Here is a 21,652-nt window from a genome sequence, read left to right as displayed (position 1 = left end):
TGAAAAAAATTCATATCTCGCAAACATGAGAAGTGGTTGTTGGATGAATAAAATGTTGAAATGCTGAACGAAACTGCGAACTACGACAACAAAAATGCCAATAATTCGGAATTTTTTAAATAAAAACCATAGTGGATTTTTGGTACGGTTTCCATTTAAACGCTAAAAACAAAAAACTGGGAAAACTTTTACATAGTAATGGTGGAACATTGCATCGTTGTTGTCGTGTTTGTGCATTTTGTACGAACATTTAACGCATCCAAAGTGAAAGGACACTTGTAACACGGCGAGTCGTAATGTTAGCGTGAAAAAAATTCCGATCTCGCTAACATGAGAAGTGGCCGTTGGATGAATAAAATGTTGAAATGCTGAACGAAACTGCGAAAGTACTACGACAAAAATGCCAAAAACTAAAAAAAAAGTGACAAAAACGGTTCCCATTTGAACGCTAAAAACGAAAAACTGTGAAAACTTTTACACAGTAACGGTGGAACATTGCATCGCATTTTGTACGAACGTTTTAACGCATCCAAAGCGCAAGAACACTTGCAATACGGCTAGTTGCGGTCTTAGCGTCGAACATGTTCCGAAAGAATCAGACAAGATTGTCTCGCTAATACGAGAAGTGGTCGTTGGATCGAAATGTTGTAACGCTGTAACGTCGTAGTTGTTGGCAGCTACGACACAAATGCTAACTCGACTAAATGAACGACTAAAACGTAGTCGTTTTGGACATTTCTTTACTTACACGTAGCGTGTTTCCTAAAACCCGATAGATTTATGTTAGAATTATTGTTTCTAAATTATCACAAAAAACTTCGTGTTGTATTGAGTTCTGTCAAGTACGAAGACAAAAGCTGTCTTTGAAACCTACCAAGAAGAATGCTCGTTAAACTCCACTGTGTACGGGGGTAAGTCACATGAAGGGTTTTCCGTTTTCTCTCATGTATGGTAATCAACAGAAGGATGTTGTTCTGGCCTAAGGACTTCAAAGCGGAGAGATGACAGGATCTGCCCAATTTCCAGACGAACTCTTTTTGAACTATATTATGGACATATTTTAGAACTATTTTACGAACTCTTTTTGAACTGACCTTTTCTGTGAATTGTTTACGACCTTTTCTGTGAACTTTTTGAAGGATACGATGTCCGGGCGACTCTCCTCAATATATTGAGTCCAACTTGAATTCTGTCTCTGTTTAATTCTTTGCCTCTTGTCTTGTTTAATAAATGTCATCAGTGTTTGAACCTGACAATTGACTTTTGTCATAGGAGCGCTAAAAACGAAGTGTGTTTAGTCAAAGACATCGGAAGACGGTAGTAGCGTTTACGAACTACACTTTACATATAATGCAATTGCTAATGTGCGCAGTAGCGTTAGCAAGCCATGTCGCGTTAAAAAAAACGGTTTCTTCACTAAATGACATCGCCAACTACTGGCCTGGCATGCACATTACAGCCTTATGTCTTTTACATTTTTCATAGCATGTTGACGCGTAAACATGACCTTAGCGCGGACGTCGTAGCGATAATGTAAACAAAAGGCAAAGTTTGTAGCCATGTCTCACACGCTAGCATCGTTTTTACACAGGCTGTACATTAGCAGGAGAAGAAAACTTGTGCTTACGAGGACGTAAAAAAACAACAAAAACAATAAAAAGTCGGTAAAAGTTTGTCACAGTATCACTTTTGTAAACGTCCAATATTTAGTCCTAACGCTAAAAAAAAATGACTGAAAACGTTACTCACGTAGCACCGAGCAAACACTTCCTTTTTTTCCCCCCGGTCTTCCCTCGTTGTCGTCGTACGATGATATTTTTTTGTCCTTAGTTCGAGTCAAACATAAGCGTCTCTTCTCCGACACGTCAGGCATCCTTTGCTCTTTTGGCACCTTTTTTTTGTTTTTGTCCTTCAAGTGCTGAAATCCAAAGAATTCCTGGAAAAAGTCCATGGTTGAAGTTAGATTCTAGCTAAACGTCATATTATTATTATTATTATTATTATTATTATTTATTCACAATGTGTGTTTAAGAGATACAGTAATGAAGTGCACAGCACAGCACGTCACCAGCAATGATCGATCCGTCATGAAATGATGGTTATTATGTACATCTTTGTACAGTGTGTGAGTGTGTCCACTAGGGGGCAGTAGACAGAGCCTAGTGGTTTTGCAAGTTGTAAAGGGGGGAGGAGCCAAGGCGCGTTGTGTTTAAGTAAAGTGGACAAAAGTGTGCTTCTGTCTTCCATCAGCGACTCGCTGAGCTGTTGAGTTCAGGCTCGTTGGGAGAACGGAACCCTTTTTAGCCGTTCTGGTCCCTAGTGGACCGAGGACTGTGGTCGGGCGGTGGCGTGCGGCCGACTAGTGGGGTCCAGTTGGTCGTTGGGGACGGAGCGGCGGTTCTGGTCTGGGCGGTTGGTGGCCAGGTACTTGGCTCTCATACTGGAGGTGTACTGGGCAGGAGGAGGGACGGACAGGAAGAAGACGAGAAAGAGTTATTTTTTTTAATAAAAAACTTGTTAGCTGTGAAGGAAAAGTACAATTATAGTTCGCGAGATAGCTAGCTATCTAGAAAGATAGATAGCTGAATATTTATATATTTCTAGTTAGATATCTAGATAAAGAGACTGCTATCAATCATCTATCTGGAATATAAATAGCTAAATATCTATGTTAGGTCAGGAAAAAACACAGAGGCTATATCATCCCTACAAGCCTGTTTCGCAGGCTTGTGGGGATGATATAGCCTCTGTGTTTTTTCCTAACGTATATTCCGCTCTAATAGTATTAACGTAAAAACGATCATAGCTAATAACATAAAAAACTACAAGAGTTAACGGAAAAACTATAATAGTTAATAACACAAAACTTTAATAGCTAGTAACGTAAAAACTATAACAGTTAATAACATAAAAAAACTAATAAGTTAATAATATAAACATTTTAATAGTATTAATGTAAAAACTATCATAGGTAATAACATAAAAAACTTTAATAGTTAACGGGAAAACTATAATGTTAATAACATAAAATCTATAATAGTTAATAACATAAAAAAACGTTTTAAATGTTAGCTGTGAAGGAAAGGTACACTTATAGTTAGCGAGATAGCAAGCTATCTAGAAAGATAGATAGCTGAATATTTATATATTTCTAGTTAGCTATCTAGATAAATAGACTGCTATCTATCCATCTATCTGGAATATAGATAGCTAAATATCTATGTTCGGTCAGGAAAAAACACAGAGGCTATATCATCCCTACAAGCCTGTTTCGCAGGCTTGTAGGGATGATATAGCCTCTGTGGTTTTTCCTGACCTAACGTATAGTCCGCTCTAATAGTATTAACGTAAAAACTATCATAGCTAATAACATAAAAAACTACAAGAGTTAACGGAAAAACTATAACAGTTAATAACATAAAACTTTAATAGCTAGTAACGTAAAAACTATAATAATTAATAACGTAAAAAAACTAATAAGTTAATAATATAAACATTTTAATAGTATTAATGTAAAAACTATCATCGTTAATAACATAAAAAACTTTAATAGTTAACGGAAAAACTATAATGTTAATAACATAAAATCTATAATAGTTAATAACATAAAAAACGTTTTAAATGTTAGCTGTGAAGGAAATGTACACTTATAGTTAGCTAGATAGCTAGCTATCTAGAAAGATAGATAGCTGAATATTTATATATTTCTAGTTAGATATCTAGATAAAGAGACTGCTATCAATCATCTATCTGGAATATAAATAGCTAAATATCTATGTTAGGTCAGGAAAAAACACAGAGGCTATATCATCCCTACAAGCCTGTTTCGCAGGCTTGTGGGGATGATATAGCCTCTGTGTTTTTTCCTAACGTATATTCCGCTCTAATAGTATTAACGTAAAAACGATCATAGCTAATAACATAAAAAACTATAAGAGTTAACGGAAACACTATAACAGTTAATAACATAAAACTTTAATAGCTAGTAACGTAAAAACTATAATAATTAATAACGTAAAAAAACTAATAAGTTAATAATATAAACATTTTAATAGTATTAATGTAAAAACTATCATCGTTAATAACATAAAAAACTTTAATAGTTAACGGAAAAACTATAATGTTAATAACATAAAATCTATAATAGTTAATAACATAAAAAACGTTTTAAATGTTAGCTGTGAAGGAAAGGTACACTTATAGTTAGCTAGATAGCAAGCTATCTAGAAAGATAGATAGCTGAATATTTATATATTTCTAGTTAGCTATCTAGATAAATAGACTGCTATCTATCCATCTATCTGGAATATAGATAGCTAAATATCTATGTTCGGTCAGGAAAAAACACAGAGGCTATATCATCCCTACAAGCCTGTTTCGCAGGCTTGTAGGCTATATCATCCCTACAAGCCTACGAAACAGGCTTGTAGGGATGATTTAGCCTCTGTGGTTTTTCCTGACCTAACGTATAGTCCGCTCTAATAGTATTAACGTAAAAACTATCATAGTTAATAACATAAAAAACTATAAGAGTTAACGTAAAAACTATAGTAGTTAATAACATAAAACTTTAATAGCTAATAACGTAAAAACTATAATAGTTAATAACATTAAAAAAAACAAATAGTTAATAATATAAAAATTGTAATAGTATTAATGTAAAAACTATCATAGTTAATAACATAAAAAACTTTAATAGTTAACGGAAAAACTGTAATGTTAATAACATAAAATCTATAATAGTTAATAACATAAAAAACGTTTGAAATGTTAGCTGTGAAGGAAATGTACACTTATAGTTAGCGAGATAGCAAGCTATCTAGAAAGATAGATAGCTGAATATTTATATATTTCTAGTTAGCTATCTAGATAAATAGACTGCTATCTATCCATCTATCTGGAATATAGATAGCTAAATATCTACGTTAGGTCAGGAAAAAACACTGAGGCTATATCATCCCTACAAGCCTGTTTCGTAGGCTTGTAGGGATGATTTAGCCTCTGTGGTTTTTCCTGACCTAACGTATAGTCCGCTCTAATAGTATTAACGTAAAAACTATCATAGTTAATAACATAAAAAACTATAAGAGTTAACGTAAAAACTATAATAGTTAATAACATAAAAACTGTAATAGCTAATAACGTAAAAACTATAATAGTTAATAACATTAAAAAAAACGAATAGTTAATAATATAAAAATTGTAATAGTATTAATGTAAAAACTATCATAGTTAATAACATAAAAAACTTTAATAGTTAACGGAAAAAGTATAAAAATAATAACATAAAATCTATAATAGTTAATAACATAAAAAACGTTTTAAATGTTAGCTGTGAAGGAAAAGTACACTTATATTTAGCGAGATAGCAAGCTATCTAGAAAGATAGATAGCTGAATATTTATATATTTCTAGTTAGCTATCTAGATAAAGAGACTGCTATCTATCCATCTATCTGGAATATAGATAGCTAAATATCTACGTTAGGTCAGGAAAAAACACAGAGGCTATATCATCCCTACAAGCCTGTTTTGCAGGCTTGTAGGGATGATATAGCCTCTGGGTTTTTTCCTAACGTATTTTACGCTCTAATAGTATTAACGTAAAAACGATCTTAGCTAATAACATAAAAAACTATAAGAGTTAACGGAAAAACTATAATAGTTAATAACATAAAAACTTTAATAGCTAGTAACGTAAAAACTATAATAGTTAATAACATTAAAAAAACGAATAGTTAATAATATAAAAAATGTAATAGTATTAATGTAAAAACTATCATAGTTAATAACATAAAAAACTTTAATAGTTAACGGAAAAAGTATAAAAATAATAACATAAAATCTATAATAGTTAATAACATAAAAACTTTTGAAATGTTAGCTGTGAAGGAAATGTACACTTATAGTTAGCGAGATAGCAAGCTATCTAGAAAGATAGATAGCTGAATATTTATATATTTCTAGCTAGCTATCTAGATAAATAGACTGCTATCTATATAGATAGCTAAATATCTCTGTTAGGTCAGGAAAAAACACAGAGGCTATATCATCCCTACAAGCCTGTTTCGCAGGTTACCTTGCTCGTCAGAGGATTGTATCCCCTGAGGAGCAGGGAAACAGGCTTGTAGGGATGATATAGCCTCTGTGTTTTTTTCTTGACCAGGAAAAAACATAGAGGCTATATCATCCCTACAAGCCTTTTTCACAGGTTTCCCTGTTCGTCAGGGGATTGTATCCCCTGAAGAGCAGGGAAACAGGCTTGTAGGGGTGATATAGCCTCTGTGTTTTTTCCTGACCTAACGTATATTCCGCTCTACCCCGGTATTGAGCGGGTTAGAGATATAGGTATAACGGATACACCACAGAAACCTCGACTAGTTAAATATCTATATATTTCTTGCTAGCTATCCAGTTGAATAAACTGCTGGCTAGCTGGCTATATAGAGAGCTATATAGCTAAATATCAGTATCGTTCTAGCTATCTATGGAGCTAAATAAAATGCTAGCTAGACAGATAGATAGCAAGTATATATGTCGAGCAAGCTATCTCAATAGACTGCTAGCTAGCTAGCAATATAGAAATATACATAACTAAATATCTATATCTTTCTAGCTAGCGAGACGGATAAATAGCTAAAAATATATTTCTAGCTGTCTATTTAGATAGACTGTTATCGCTCGCTCTCTCTCTCTCTCTCTCTCTCTCTCTCTCTCTCTTTTTGTACAGACGTACAGCTCGACTGCTAGCTAGAAAAATAGCTAAATATATATATATGTATATATACCTTGCTAGCTAGCTATCTAGATAAACTGCTATCTATCCATCTATCTAGAATATAGATAGCTAAATATCTACATTAGGTCAGGAAAAAACACAGAGGCTATATCATCCCTACAAGCCTTTTTCGCAGGTTTTCCTGCGAAACAGGCTTGCAGGGATGATATAGCCTCTGTGTTTTTTCCTGACCTAATGTATATTCCGCTCTACCCCGGTATTGAGCACTGTATAAGGGATAATCCACAGAAACCTCGACTAGCTAAATATCTATATATTTCTTGCTAGCTATCCAGTTGAATAAATTGCTAGCTAAGCTAGCTAGCTGGCTATATAGAGAGCTATATAGCTAAATATCAGTATCTTTCTGGTTATCTATGGAGCTACAGTATATAAACTGCTAGCTAGCTAGCTAGACAGATAGATAGCTAAGTATGTATGTCGAGCAAGCTATCTCAATAAATAGACTGCTAGCTAGCTAGCAATATAGAAATATACATAGCTAAATATCTATATATTTCTAGCTAGCTAGACAGATAAATAGCTAAAAATATATTTCTAGCTGTCTATTTAGATAGACTGTTAGCTCTCTCTCTCTCTCTTTCTGTCTCTCTTTCTCTCTCTTTTTTTTAAACAGACGTACAGCTTGACTGCTAGCTAGAAAGATAGCTGAATACTGTATATGTATATATTAATATCTTTCTAGCTAGCTATCTAGATATATAGACTGCTATCTATCCATCTATGTGGAATATAGATAGCTAAATATCTACATTAGGTCAGGAAAAAACATAGAGGCTACATCATCCCTAACAGCCTGTTTCGCAGGTTTCCCTGCAGGGAAACAGGCTTGTAGGGATGATATAGCCTGTGTGTTTTTTTCTTGACCAGGAAAAAACCTTGGGGCTATATCATCCCTACAAGCCTGTTTCGCAGGGAAACAGGCTTGTAGGGATGATATAGCCTCTGTGTTTTTTTTCCTGACCTAACGTATATTCCGCTCTACCCCGGTATTGAGCACTGTATAACGGATAAACCACAGAAACCTCTATATATATACAGTATATTTCTATATATTTCTAGCTAGCTAGACAGATAAATACCGGTAGCTAAAAATATATTTCTAGTTGTCTCTCTTTCTCTCTCTCTTTTTTGTAAACAGACGTACAGCTCGACTGCTAGCTAGAAAGACAGCTAAATATATGTATGTATATATATCTTTCTAGCTAGCTATCTCGATAAACAGACTGCTATCTATCCATCTATCTGGAATATAGTTAGCTAAATAAATAGATAGCTTCCGAGATAGATAGTTTCCTAGCTTGCTAGATCGAAAGTTTGCTAGCTTGCTGGATAAATAAGTTGCTGGTTAGCTAGCTAACTAGGTAGATAGATCGATAGAGACAAACAAATCAATATGTAGGCCAGTCATTTGCACAGTTGGGGTTTGATTCAAGTCAAATAATCAATCAACAGTTGATTAGGTGGAGATGATGTTATTATTCATGATCAACAGTTGAGTTAGTTTAGCGTTCTAGTTCTGATGTTAGCCTGGTTGCTACGAGTTAGTGGTCTAGTAGTCACACCAAGTGAATATCAATCAAAGGAAGTTCTGGCCTTGTAGGGGAGGAAGTTTCATAATGGAGGGTCAGGTGGGTCAAGGGTCACAGAAACAAGAGAGGACACATACTGTAACACCTCGATGGACGTATGAAAGACTGGAGGGGTGGACCGAAGGAGGGCGGGGGACGACTGGACGTTTTCCTTACACGTGGTTTTCCGCACAAGTTCAGAGTTCTCCAGGACCACACCCCACCTCCCCGACCAAGCATCCAAGCCGACATCAGAAATAGACAACTCACTAATGTGACATCATCCACCACTTCCTGACAAAATGATCCAGGCCGTGGTGCAGGCAAGAGGGGGCGGGGTTGCACGGGGGGGGGGTCTACCTTCCAATAGCCACACCTTGGACATTTGAAGAGGTGTGGCTGTTGGAAGACAGCAGGGACAGGACGGGGTGGGGGGTGGGGTCTCCTAGAAAGTGTGCACTTACAGAGGGTGGAGGGGACTCCCTGCCAATCAAGGGGGTGTTCTCACACCGCGGGTTCTGAAAGTTTGCGTTCTGGTTCCTGCATTGTAGAATCAGAGGTTACTCAACGGCAAGACGGGCTCACTCGCCGCTATCGTGTTTGCTTGCTCAAGGGCAAATGAATAGTCATACTGTAGACAAAATATTCGATGTGTTCTTCGTCTGGATGCTTTTTAGCAGGCAGCTAGCAGTCAAACATCACAAAGGCTCGCCGAGTTGGGACTACCACGTTTCCACCAAGCGGTCCAGTACAGTGCGCTTCTGCGGCTTAAAAAAGTCCTCTGTTACGCAGACACGGTAATATGTGTCCTTAGAAACCGCTCATGACACGGGTTTTCCACTGAGGGCCACAGAAGGGAAAAAAATCAAACGACCCGGGGGTCCATTTTGGTAGTTTTCACCTTCAAAACCAGTTTTTTTCAAAGACCTAGAACATTGTGGTCGAAATTTCATGTGAATGCTGACGAGCCAAAGCGGAAAGGAAAAGCTAACAGTTAGCACGCTGGCAAGATAGCGTCAAGTACCCCCTCCCCCACCTTCACCACCGCTTGTTTCCCCTCTGGGTGATGGTCAGCTGGCAGCGCTTCATAGCAGCAGTCGACCTCCAGGGACCCAACTCCCCGCCCCTGTGTTGCGAGTTGTCGTGATTAAATGTAACGTGTTTATGTGTGCATTGCATGGAGTTTTTTCCCCACTCCAGACTAGGCCCCCTTAGGAGCCCAGTCTAGATTGTATTTTTTTACTCATCTTCTTCCTCAGCGTTCTACCTTTTTCTTATCTTTTACGGGGCACTGTTTGTTGTCCTCGGCCATCAGGCAAATGAACAATAACTCCTAACAGTAGCTCCTTGAATTCCTTGAATTCCTTCTAAGTCTATCTGATAGCTCATTTACAGCTAATTTTATTACCAATATGTGTTATATGTTTTTTATGTTGCACGATTGCACCAAGAAAACTTCCTAGTTTGTGAACCCGTTCTCAAACAATGGCAATAAAACGATTCTGATTCTGATTCTGATTGTTTGTCTAATCTTGAACGAGTTTGTGCTGAAAACTTAGTTTCCTTGTACTTGAGCAATGACAATAAAGTCCTATCCTATCTTAAGTAACAAAAATATGAGCAAAAGGAGCTAAAAAAAAAAAAGATGGCATGCTAACAGTACTATGCTAACATGCTAACAATAGCACGCTTACATCTAGCATTAGTGAAATGCCAAATTATATGACACTGAGGTGTATAACCTGTAAATGTAGCTAAAAGAAAAGCTAGCATGCTTATGTGCTGACTGTAGCACCAACATATATTATGTATACCTGAAAAATGTGTTTAAAAAGTTAGCATGCTAATTGTCTTATTATTATCATTTCTCTTAAAATGCGAGTGTAATGTTAGCACTTAAGCTCACATAGCTATGCTAGTGTTGCTAATGTTTGTCTCTTCCTGTCCTACTCCTTAATGTTTTGTTGTTTAATGTGATATATGACGTCTAATATATTATTATCATGACTCTTAGAATACGAGTGTAATGTTAGCACTTTAGCTTACATAGCTATGCTAATGTTGCTAACGTTTGTGGCCCCCTGTCCCACTCCTTCATGTTACGTTGTTGTATGTAATCAGTGTTGGGATTAACAAAGTAACGCGTTACTGTAACGCCGTTACTTTCGGCGGTAAATAGTAATCTAACGCGTTATTTATTAGATTCAGTAACTCAGTTACTGTTACTGCATGATGCGTTACTGCGTTATTTTACGTTATTTTTTATGTAGTATCGGCTAGAAACTGAGAAGATCTGAGTGTGTTTTATTGCAGCGCTGCGGAAGAGGCGACAGGAAAGAGGCACGCCGCACGCTGTCTGTTTGTATGTGTGTGTGTGTGTGTGTGTGTATGTGGGAGGGGGCGTGTCTGTGTTTACTAACAGCCCGAAGCCAAGTTTCTTAACATGGAGATATTCTCAATACTTTTCTTTTGTCGACCACAAAGAAAAGAACATTTTAGTTGAATGTAAGTTGTGTCTTGGATCAAAGGTCCTATCCTAGCAATTCAAATCTGCTGAAACAGCTACAAAAGCAACATGCTTCGACGAAGCTAGTAAAGAGAGACACACTTCACCTGCTAAGCAACAGCGACTGGATTTTAACGAGGCACACCTGTCCTACTCCGTCATGTGATGTTGTTGTATGTGATGTATTGCATCTTTTATGTTGGACGGGTGCAGAGGACAAGTGGTAACGTAAAAAGTACACAATAGCGCTTGTAGGCGAACACGGTGACATCATAGCGTGTCCACACATTGCAGGGCGCCACAGTAAATGCTCTCGTCCATCAAGACTGTTTATAGCCCCGCCCCCTTTCGGTACGCTACTAACCCGACGGAAGGGTGCGAAAAAGCGGTGAACTGTATCGCTTGGTGGAAGCTATTTTTGAACATGTTGGTCACAAAGCTACACTTGCAGTAGGGTGACTCTAGGGTGGGGGAGCTCCGGGGCGTCGGGTGTTGCTAACTCACATGTATTCAGTGACGGGGGCATTGCTGACGGTGTGGGCGGTGGCGGGCAGGCTAGCTTCGCTACCGTAGCTGGAGCCACAGCTGTAGAGACTGGGCATGTGAACGCGGTACAGGTTATCGTGCACGCCGCCCCGCGAGGCGCCCGACTCGTCCTCGCCGTCCTCCTCGTCCGTCCTTCGGGGGGGGGGCCGGGTTGGGTCGGGTCGGGTCAGGGTCAGGGGCGCGGTGGGAGAGAGGAAGAGGGGGGGGGGAGGAGGAGGAGGAAGGGGGAGACAACAGATTGTAAACAGGAGTTAAGGAGAGGTGGACGAGCTCGGGTCCTGAGCATCAGACCGGGGTCAGGCCACGCCCCCTTCAGCACCAAAGAAGCATTCACACGTCCTGACAAGTCCCGAGCATGCAGGCAGTCGCTGTGCATGCAGCCTGGTGGCCCTCCCTGCCTTCCACTAAACACACAACCACATCTCTCGCGTCGGCACTCATGCACCCCCCCCGGTGCTCCGTGGAGCTTCAAAGCAAACAAAACCAAGAAATAAGGAAATCAAGGAGAGAACATGGCTGGTCGGGGGAAGAAAAAAAAAAATCCATTTTCCACACAAAAATGGTCAAAAATGTAAAGCAGCCGGCAGTAAGAGGATAGGTGAGGCTTCAAAATAATCAGAACTCATCATGAAATCATCAATTATCTGATTTGGAACTTGGATCGCTGGCCACGCAATTAAACACTTTGCAGGCAAATGTGCCGCAAAATGATTCTTTCTGCCCGTCTCGTGCTTTTTCTTTGCCCTTTTTAGGGCCACAGTCAATGCAAACCGCGGTCGAGATGTTAGCATGTTGCGACAAAGCATCCCGATTAGAGATACCGATATATACAGTCGTGGAATTAACACATTATTATGCCTAATTTTTAGAGATGTCCGATAATGGCTTTTTTGCCGATATCCGATATTCCGATATTGTCCAACTCTTAATTACCGATTCCGATATCAACCGATACCGATATATACAGTCGTGGAATTAACACATTATTATGCCTAATTTTTAGAGATGTCCGATAATGGCTTTTTTGCCGATATCCGATATTCCGATATTGTCCAGCTCTTAATTACCGATTCCGATATCAACCGATACCGATATATACAGTCGTGGAATTAACACATTATTATGCCTAATTTTTAGAGATGTCCGATAATGGCTTTTTTGCCGATATCCGATATTCCGATATTGTCCAACTCTTAATTACCGATTCCGATATCAACCGATACCGATATATACAGTCGTGGAATTAACACATTATTATGCCTAATTTTTAGAGATGTCCGATAATGGCTTTTTTGCCGATATCCGATATTCCGATATTGTCCAACTCTTAATTACCGATTCCGATATCAACCGATACCGATATATACAGTCGTGGAATTAACACATTATTATGCCTAATTTTTAGAGATGTCCGATAATGGCTTTTTTGCCGATATCCGATATTCCGATATTGTCCAACTCTTAATTACCGATTCCGATATCAACCGATACCGATATATACAGTCGTGGAATTAACACATTATTATGCCTAATTTTTAGAGATGTCCGATAATGGCTTTTTTGCCGATATCCGATATTCCGATATTGTCCAACTCTTAATTACCGATTCCGATATCAACCGATACCGATATATACAGTCGTGGAATTAACACATTATTATGCCTAATTTTTAGAGATGTCCGATAATGGCTTTTTTGCCGATATCCGATATTCCGATATTGTCCAACTCTTAATTACCGATTCCGATATCAACCGATACCGATATATACAGTCGTGGAATTAACACATTATTATGCCTAATTTTTAGAGATGTCCGATAATGGCTTTTTTGCCGATATCCGATATTCCGATATTGTCCAACTCTTAATTACCGATTCCGATATCAACCGATACCGATATATACAGTCGTGGAATTAACACATTATTATGCCTAATTTTTAGAGATGTCCGATAATGGCTTTTTTGCCGATATCCGATATTCCGATATTGTCCAACTCTTAATTACCGATTCCGATATCAACCGATACCGATATATACAGTCGTGGAATTAACACATTATTATGCCTAATTTTTAGAGATGTCCGATAATGGCTTTTTTGCCGATATCCGATATTCCGATATTGTCCAACTCTTAATTACCGATTCCGATATCAACCGATACCGATATATACAGTCGTGGAATTAACACATTATTATGCCTAATTTTTAGAGATGTCCGATAATGGCTTTTTTGCCGATATCCGATATTCCGATATTGTCCAACTCTTAATTACCGATTCCGATATCAACCGATACCGATATATACAGTCGTGGAATTAACACATTATTATGCCTAATTTTTAGAGATGTCCGATAATGGCTTTTTTGCCGATATCCGATATTCCGATATTGTCCAACTCTTAATTACCGATTCCGATATCAACCGATACCGATATATACAGTCGTGGAATTAACACATTATTATGCCTAATTTTTAGAGATGTCCGATAATGGCTTTTTTGCCGATATCCGATATTCCGATATTGTCCAACTCTTAATTACCGATTCCGATATCAACCGATACCGATATATACAGTCGTGGAATTAACACATTATTATGCCTAATTTTTAGAGATGTCCGATAATGGCTTTTTTGCCGATATCCGATATTCCGATATTGTCCAACTCTTAATTACCGATTCCGATATCAACCGATACCGATATATACAGTCGTGGAATTAACACATTATTATGCCTAATTTTTAGAGATGTCCGATAATGGCTTTTTTGCCGATATCCGATATTCCGATATTGTCCAACTCTTAATTACCGATTCCGATATCAACCGATACCGATATATACAGTCGTGGAATTAACACATTATTATGCCTAATTTTTAGAGATGTCCGATAATGGCTTTTTTGCCGATATCCGATATTCCGATATTGTCCAACTCTTAATTACCGATTCCGATATCAACCGATACCGATATATACAGTCGTGGAATTAACACATTATTATGCCTAATTTTTAGAGATGTCCGATAATGGCTTTTTTGCCGATATCCGATATTCCGATATTGTCCAACTCTTAATTACCGATTCCGATATCAACCGATACCGATATATACAGTCGTGGAATTAACACATTATTATGCCTAATTTTTAGAGATGTCCGATAATGGCTTTTTTGCCGATATCCGATATTCCGATATTGTCCAACTCTTAATTACCGATTCCGATATCAACCGATACCGATATATACAGTCGTGGAATTAACACATTATTATGCCTAATTTTTAGAGATGTCCGATAATGGCTTTTTTGCCGATATCCGATATTCCGATATTGTCCAACTCTTAATTACCGATTCCGATATCAACCGATACCGATATATACAGTCGTGGAATTAACACATTATTATGCCTAATTTTTAGAGATGTCCGATAATGGCTTTTTTGCCGATATCCGATATTCCGATATTGTCCAACTCTTAATTACCGATTCCGATATCAACCGATACCGATATATACAGTCGTGGAATTAACACATTATTATGCCTAATTTTTAGAGATGTCCGATAATGGCTTTTTTGCCGATATCCGATATTCCGATATTGTCCAACTCTTAATTACCGATTCCGATATCAACCGATACCGATATATACAGTCGTGGAATTAACACATTATTATGCCTAATTTTTAGAGATGTCCGATAATGGCTTTTTTGCCGATATCCGATATTCCGATATTGTCCAGCTCTTAATTACCGATTCCGATATCAACCGATACCGATATATACAGTCGTGGAATTAACACATTATTATGCCTAATTTTTAGAGATGTCCGATAATGGCTTTTTTGCCGATATCCGATATTCCGATATTGTCCAGCTCTTAATTACCGATTCCGATATCAACCGATACCGATATATACAGTCGTGGAATTAACACATTATTATGCCTAATTTTTAGAGATGTCCGATAATGGCTTTTTTGCCGATATCCGATATTCCGATATTGTCCAACTCTTAATTACCGATTCCGATATCAACCGATACCGATATATACAGTCGTGGAATTAACACATTATTATGCCTAATTTTTAGAGATGTCCGATAATGGCTTTTTTGCCGATATCCGATATTCCGATATTGTCCAGCTCTTAATTACCGATTCCGATATCAACCGATACCGATATATACAGTCGTGGAATTAACACATTATTATGCCTAATTTTTAGAGATGTCCGATAATGGCTTTTTTGCCGATATCCGATATTCCGATATTGTCCAACTCTTAATTACCGATTCCGATATCAACCGATACCGATATATACAGTCGTGGAATTAACACATTATTATGCCTAATTTTTAGAGATGTCCGATAATGGCTTTTTTGCCGATATCCGATATTCCGATATTGTCCAACTCTTAATTACCGATTCCGATATCAACCGATACCGATATATACAGTCGTGGAATTAACACATTATTATGCCTAATTTTTAGAGATGTCCGATAATGGCTTTTTTGCCGATATCCGATATTCCGATATTGTCCAACTCTTAATTACCGATTCCGATATCAACCGATACCGATATATACAGTCGTGGAATTAACACATTATTATGCCTAATTTTTAGAGATGTCCGATAATGGCTTTTTTGCCGATATCCGATATTGTCCAACTCTTAATTACCGATTCCGATATCAACCGATACCGATATATACAGTCGTGGAATTAACACATTATTATGCCTAATTTTTAGAGATGTCCGATAATGGCTTTTTTGCCGATATCCGATATTCCGATATTGTCCAACTCTTAATTACCGATTCCGATATCAACCGATACCGATATATACAGTCGTGGAATTAACACATTATTATGCCTAATTTTTAGAGATGTCTGATAATGGCTTTTTTGCCGATATCCGATATTGTCCAACTCTTAATTACCGATTCCGATATCAACCGATACCGATATATACAGTCGTGGAATTAACACATTATTATGCCTACCCTATTTCCTTGAATTGGCGCCGGGAATATGGTATTCGCATGCCTCGAATTACAGCCGGGTCAAACTCGTTTCGCAAAATAATTAGCGCATGCTTGGCACTTCCGCCGGGTCAAACATGAGTCATTAAATGACTCCCGCCTCCTGGTGGTAGAGGGCGCTAGTGATCCTTCTTGCGACTGCTGGTACTGCAGAAGACGGTGCTGCAGAAGAAGACAACAGCAGCAAGAGTGTGCAGCCATTGTTTTTACCATGGAGGATTACATATCTAAAACAAAACAGTTTTCTGAACTGGACTTTCAATCGAAGCAGGAGGTAATACTTAAAAGGAAGATCTCCATCGAGACAGAGAGACTTTTAAAACTGAAGGAAGACTTCTATATCGATGCTTTTCTTCAAAAGGAGCTGGCATGGACTCATTTATAACTAAAGGTAAGACAATAATAAAGTTTTTTTAATTAAATGTGCTTTTCATGATGAGGTAAGCGCCGGAGTGAGAAGAGGTTTTAAAATAATTAGCGCATGCATGGCCATCCCGCAGGCTTCTGGTAAACGCCGGAGTGACAGGCGGTTTTAAATTAATTAGCGCCCCTGCGGCTATTCAAGGAAATACGGTAATTTTGTTGTGATGCCCCGCTGGATGCATTAAACAATGTAACAAGGTTTTGGTGTGGGTTCACAGTGTGGCGCATATTTGTAACAGTGTTAAAGTTGTTTATACGGCCACCGTCAGTGTGACCTGTATGGCTGTTGACCAAGTACGCCTTGCATTCACTTGTGTGTGTGAAAAGCCGTAGATATTGTGTGATTGGGCCGGCACGCAAAGGCAGTGCCTTTAGAGCACGCCCCCAATATTGTTGTCTGGGTGGAAATCGGGAGAAATTAGAGAGAATGGTTGCCCCGGGAGATTTTCGGGAGGGGCACTGAAATTCGGGAGTCTCCCGGGAAAATCGGGAGGGTTGGCAAGTATGACTGGGAGACGCAACTGCTCTGTACTTCTCCCGACGTCCGTGTACCACTCCGTACAGCGGCGTTTTAAAAAGTCATACATTTTACTTTTTGAAACCGATAATTTCTAATATTACATTTTAAAGCATTTATCGGACATATCTAATCCCGATACGATACCAATATTAGCGCCTTGAGTGTTGGCCGCAGTGACTTGAGCAATGCGGACACGTTTGTTACTGGATACTCTACTGATGCGCTTCTGCCTTGGAGACTTTGTACGTGTAAGTAATATGCAACTATAATTTTTTGATACTTAATACGCTGTTAGACTGAAATATTGTTAAATTATTATTATATATGTCTAGCTTGTGTGCTATTGTGTGCTTAGCTGTTGTGTAGCTGCTAGCTCATACTGGTAGGGCGGTATAGCTCGGTTGGATAGAGTGGTCGTGCCAGCAACCTGAGGGTTCCAGGTTCGATCCCCGCTTCCGCCAGCCTAGTCACTGCCAATGTGTCCTTGGGCAAGACACTTTACCCACCTGCTCCCAGTGCCACCCACACTGCTTTAAATGGAACTTAGATATTGGGTTTCACTATGTAAAAGCGCTTTGAGTCACTAGAGAAAAGCGCTATATAAATATAATTCTATAACTTTTAAAGTCATTTTGATAGTAGGCTAAAATAGACATCATGTGTTGCCTTCATTATAACACTTATATAAGACTTTTAAAGTCATTTTGATAGTAGGCTAATATAGCTAATATAGACACTTACATCATGTGTTGCCTTCATTATAACACTTATATAAGACTTTTAAAGTCATTTTGATGGTAGGCTAATATAGCTAATATAGACACTTACATCATGTGTTGCCTTCATTATAACACTTATATAAGACTTTTAAAGTCATTTTGATAGTAGGCTATTATAGCTAATATAGACACTTACATCATGTGTTGCCTTCATTATAACACTTATATAAGACTTTTAAAGTCATTTTGATAGTAGGCTAATATAGCTAATATAGACACTTACATCATGTGTTGCCTTCATTATAACACATAAGACTTTTAAAGTCATTTTGATAGTAGGCTAATATAGACACTTACATCATGTGTTGCCTTCATTATAACACTTATATAAGACTTTTAAAGTCATTTTGATAGTAGGCTATTATAGCTAATATAGACACTTACATCATGTGTTGCCTTCATTATAACACTTATATAAGACTTTTAAAGTCATTTTGATAGTAGGCTAATATAGCTAATATAGACACTTACATCATGTGTTGCCTTCATTATAACACTTATATAAGACTTTTAAAGTCATTTTGATAGTAGGCTAATATAGCTAATATAGACACTTACATCATGTGTTGCCTTCATTATAACACTTATATAAGACTTTTAAAGTCATTTTGATGGTAGGCTAATATAGCTAATATAGACACTTACATCATGTGTTGCCTTCATTATAACACTTATATAAGACTTTTAAAGTCATTTTGATAGTAGGCTATTATAGCTAATATAGACACTTACATCATGTGTTGCCTTCATTATAACACTTATATAAGACTTTTAAAGTCATTTTGATAGTAGGCTAATATAGCTAATATAGACACTTACATCATGTGTTGCCTTCATTATAACACATAAGACTTTTAAAGTCATTTTGATAGTAGGCTAATATAGACACTTACATCATGTGTTGCCTTCATTATAACACTTATATAAGACTTTTAAAGTCATTTTGATAGTAGGCTATTATAGCTAATATAGACACTTACATCATGTGTTGCCTTCATTATAACACTTATATAAGACTTTTAAAGTCATTTTGATAGTAGGCTAATATAGCTAATATAGACACTTACATCAGGTGTTGCCTTTATTATAACACATAAGACTTTTAAAGTCATTTTGATAGTAGGCTAATATAGCTAATATAGACACTTACATCATGTGTTGCCTTCATTATAACACATAAGACTTTTAAAGTCATTTTGATAGTAGGCTAATATAGCTAATATAGACACTTACATCATGTGTTGCCTTCATTATATAAGACTTTTAAAGTCATTTTGATAGTAGGCTAAAATAGACATCATGTGTTGCCTTCATTATAACACTTATATAAGACTTTTAAAGTCATTTTGATAGTAGGCTAATATAGCTAATATAGACACTTACATCATGTGTTGCCTTCATTATAACACTTATATAAGACTTTTAAAGTCATTTTGATAGTAGGCTAATATAGCTAATATAGACACTTACATCATGTGTTGCCTTCATTATATAAGACTTTTAAAGTCATTTTGATAGTAGGCTAAAATAGACATCATGTGTTGCCTTCATTATAACACTTATATAAGACTTTTAAAGTCATTTTGATAGTAGGCTACTATAGCTAATATAGACACTTACATCATGTGTTGCCTTCATTATAACACTTATATAAGACTTTTAAAGTCATTTTGATAGTAGGCTAATATAGACACTTACATCATGTGTTGCCTTCATTATAACACTTATATAAGACTTTTAAAGTCATTGTGATAGTAGGCTAAAATAGACATCATGTGTTGCCTTCATTATAACACTTATATAAGACTTTTAAAGTCATTTTGATAGTAGGCTAATATAGCTAATATAGACACTTACATCATGTGTTGCCTTCATTATAACACTTATATAAGACTTTTAAAGTCATTTTGATAGTAGGCTAATATAGCTAATATAGACACTTACATCATATGTTGCCTTTATTATAACACTTATATAAGACTTTTAAAGTCATTTTGATAGTAGGCTAATATAGACACTTACATCATGTGTTGCCTTCATTATAACACTTATATAAGACTTTTAAAGTCATTGTGATAGTAGGCTAAAATAGACATCATGTGTTGCCTTCATTATAACACTTATATAAGACTTTTAAAGTCATTTTGATAGTAGGCTAATATAGACAGTAACATCATGTGTTGCCTTCATTATAACACTTATATAAGACTTTTAAAGTCATTTTGATAGTAGGCTAATATAGCTAATATAGACACTTACATCATATGTTGCCTTTATTATAACACTTATATAAGACTTTTAAAGTCATTTTGATAGTAGGCTATTATAGGTAATATAGACACTTACATCATGTGTTGCCTTCATTATAACACTTATATAAGACTTTTAAAGTCATTTTGATAGTAGGCTAATATAGCTAATTATAAGACTTATATAAGGATTTTCATTTTTTGCGACATTTTTTGTATTTTTGATCCAATATTGCTTTCAACGTTTTGGGTTGCGGACCCCGGGGTTTAGGTAAAGGAGCATAAATAGCGTGATGAATTTCCGTTCATTTATTGTGATTAATGGAGTTTACCAGTCCAAACAATATCATCGTTCAACCAGCATTAACGGATCCAATGTGCAAGGTTAAATATTCTGTATTTATTCTTTTGTTGTGCATGTTTTTGCGAGCCATGTCGTACCAACGCGACGCCACACAGGAAGCGGTTGCCCGGCGTGGCCACCAGGTGGAGCTGTTCCGCTCTCACCAGCACAGGGCTGAGCGAGGCCCATCGAGGCGGAATAATAAGCACGTAAAAAAACCCAGGCAGCACGATTTTCCTTGCTCATTTCAGGCATCTTACGGATTAGCGTGGGGGGGGGGGGGGGCATATGCTGGCGTGGACCACTAGAATGTCACATTGCTGCGTCTTTTCCACCCCGCGGGCGTGTTTGGTTCTTGGAAGGAGTCGCTTGTGCGAGCATACGGTCATTAAATATCCACCTCAATATCCAGCAGCGTTCGCTTGAAGCCCAAAGCAATTCCAAATCAGGACATTGTGGGAGGGGGAGGGGCAGGAACAGAAGGAGGAAGTGGGGCACGTGGCGGGTGGGAAAACAAAACAAAACCTGGTGCTCGGGTTTTGTGGCGAGGAAAGGAAGATGGAATAAACATGGAAGGCTCGGCCAGAGTGTGGCCATGGATGCATGGAGGGACACAAACATGCATGGACTCTTAAAGGGGCGGAGTTAGTAGCGCGTTAGCTTGTGTGTGTGTGTGCGTGTTCGGGATCGTGTGTGTGTGTGTTACCTCTTGCCGGGCCAGGTGTGCGGCACGCTGCACACGATGGAAGAGAACATGAGGGCGGTGACGAAGGAGAAGAGCACCAAGTAGATGAGGCCCTCCACGCCGTCGTAGCACAGGCCCGTCAACGCCTGCACGTAATCCTGGGAAGGGGGAGAGAGCGACGGTGATGACGACG

The 21,652-nt window shown here is 37.7% G+C and overlaps 1 protein-coding gene across 2 annotated transcripts in view; it reads right to left on the bottom strand.

Annotated features, from left to right (window-relative positions):
- Positions 1-236: 236 nt before the first annotated feature.
- Positions 237-21,652, bottom strand: part of ttyh3b (tweety family member 3b) — a 68,103-nt gene continuing 46,687 nt past the window's right edge. The window contains exons 12-15 of one of the 2 annotated variants that reach the window (XM_062026571.1): positions 21,481-21,617; positions 11,380-11,553; positions 8,834-8,909; positions 237-2,451 (exon numbers count right to left, since the gene is read on the bottom strand). In XM_062026571.1, coding sequence (XP_061882555.1) covers positions 2,317-2,451; positions 8,834-8,909; positions 11,380-11,553; positions 21,481-21,617 — 522 coding nt within the window. In that variant the 3' untranslated portion in view covers positions 237-2,316. The remainder of the gene's footprint in view (positions 2,452-8,833; positions 8,910-11,379; positions 11,554-21,480; positions 21,618-21,652) is intronic. The other variant, XM_062026572.1, reaches the window with a different exon arrangement.

Source organism: Entelurus aequoreus, linkage group LG18 (assembly GCF_033978785.1).
Source record: "Entelurus aequoreus isolate RoL-2023_Sb linkage group LG18, RoL_Eaeq_v1.1, whole genome shotgun sequence".
In the NCBI taxonomy this organism is placed as follows: Eukaryota; Metazoa; Chordata; class Actinopteri; order Syngnathiformes; family Syngnathidae; genus Entelurus; species Entelurus aequoreus.
Note: the sequence above shows the minus strand (reverse complement) of the source record. Positions and strands in the feature narration are given on the sequence as shown.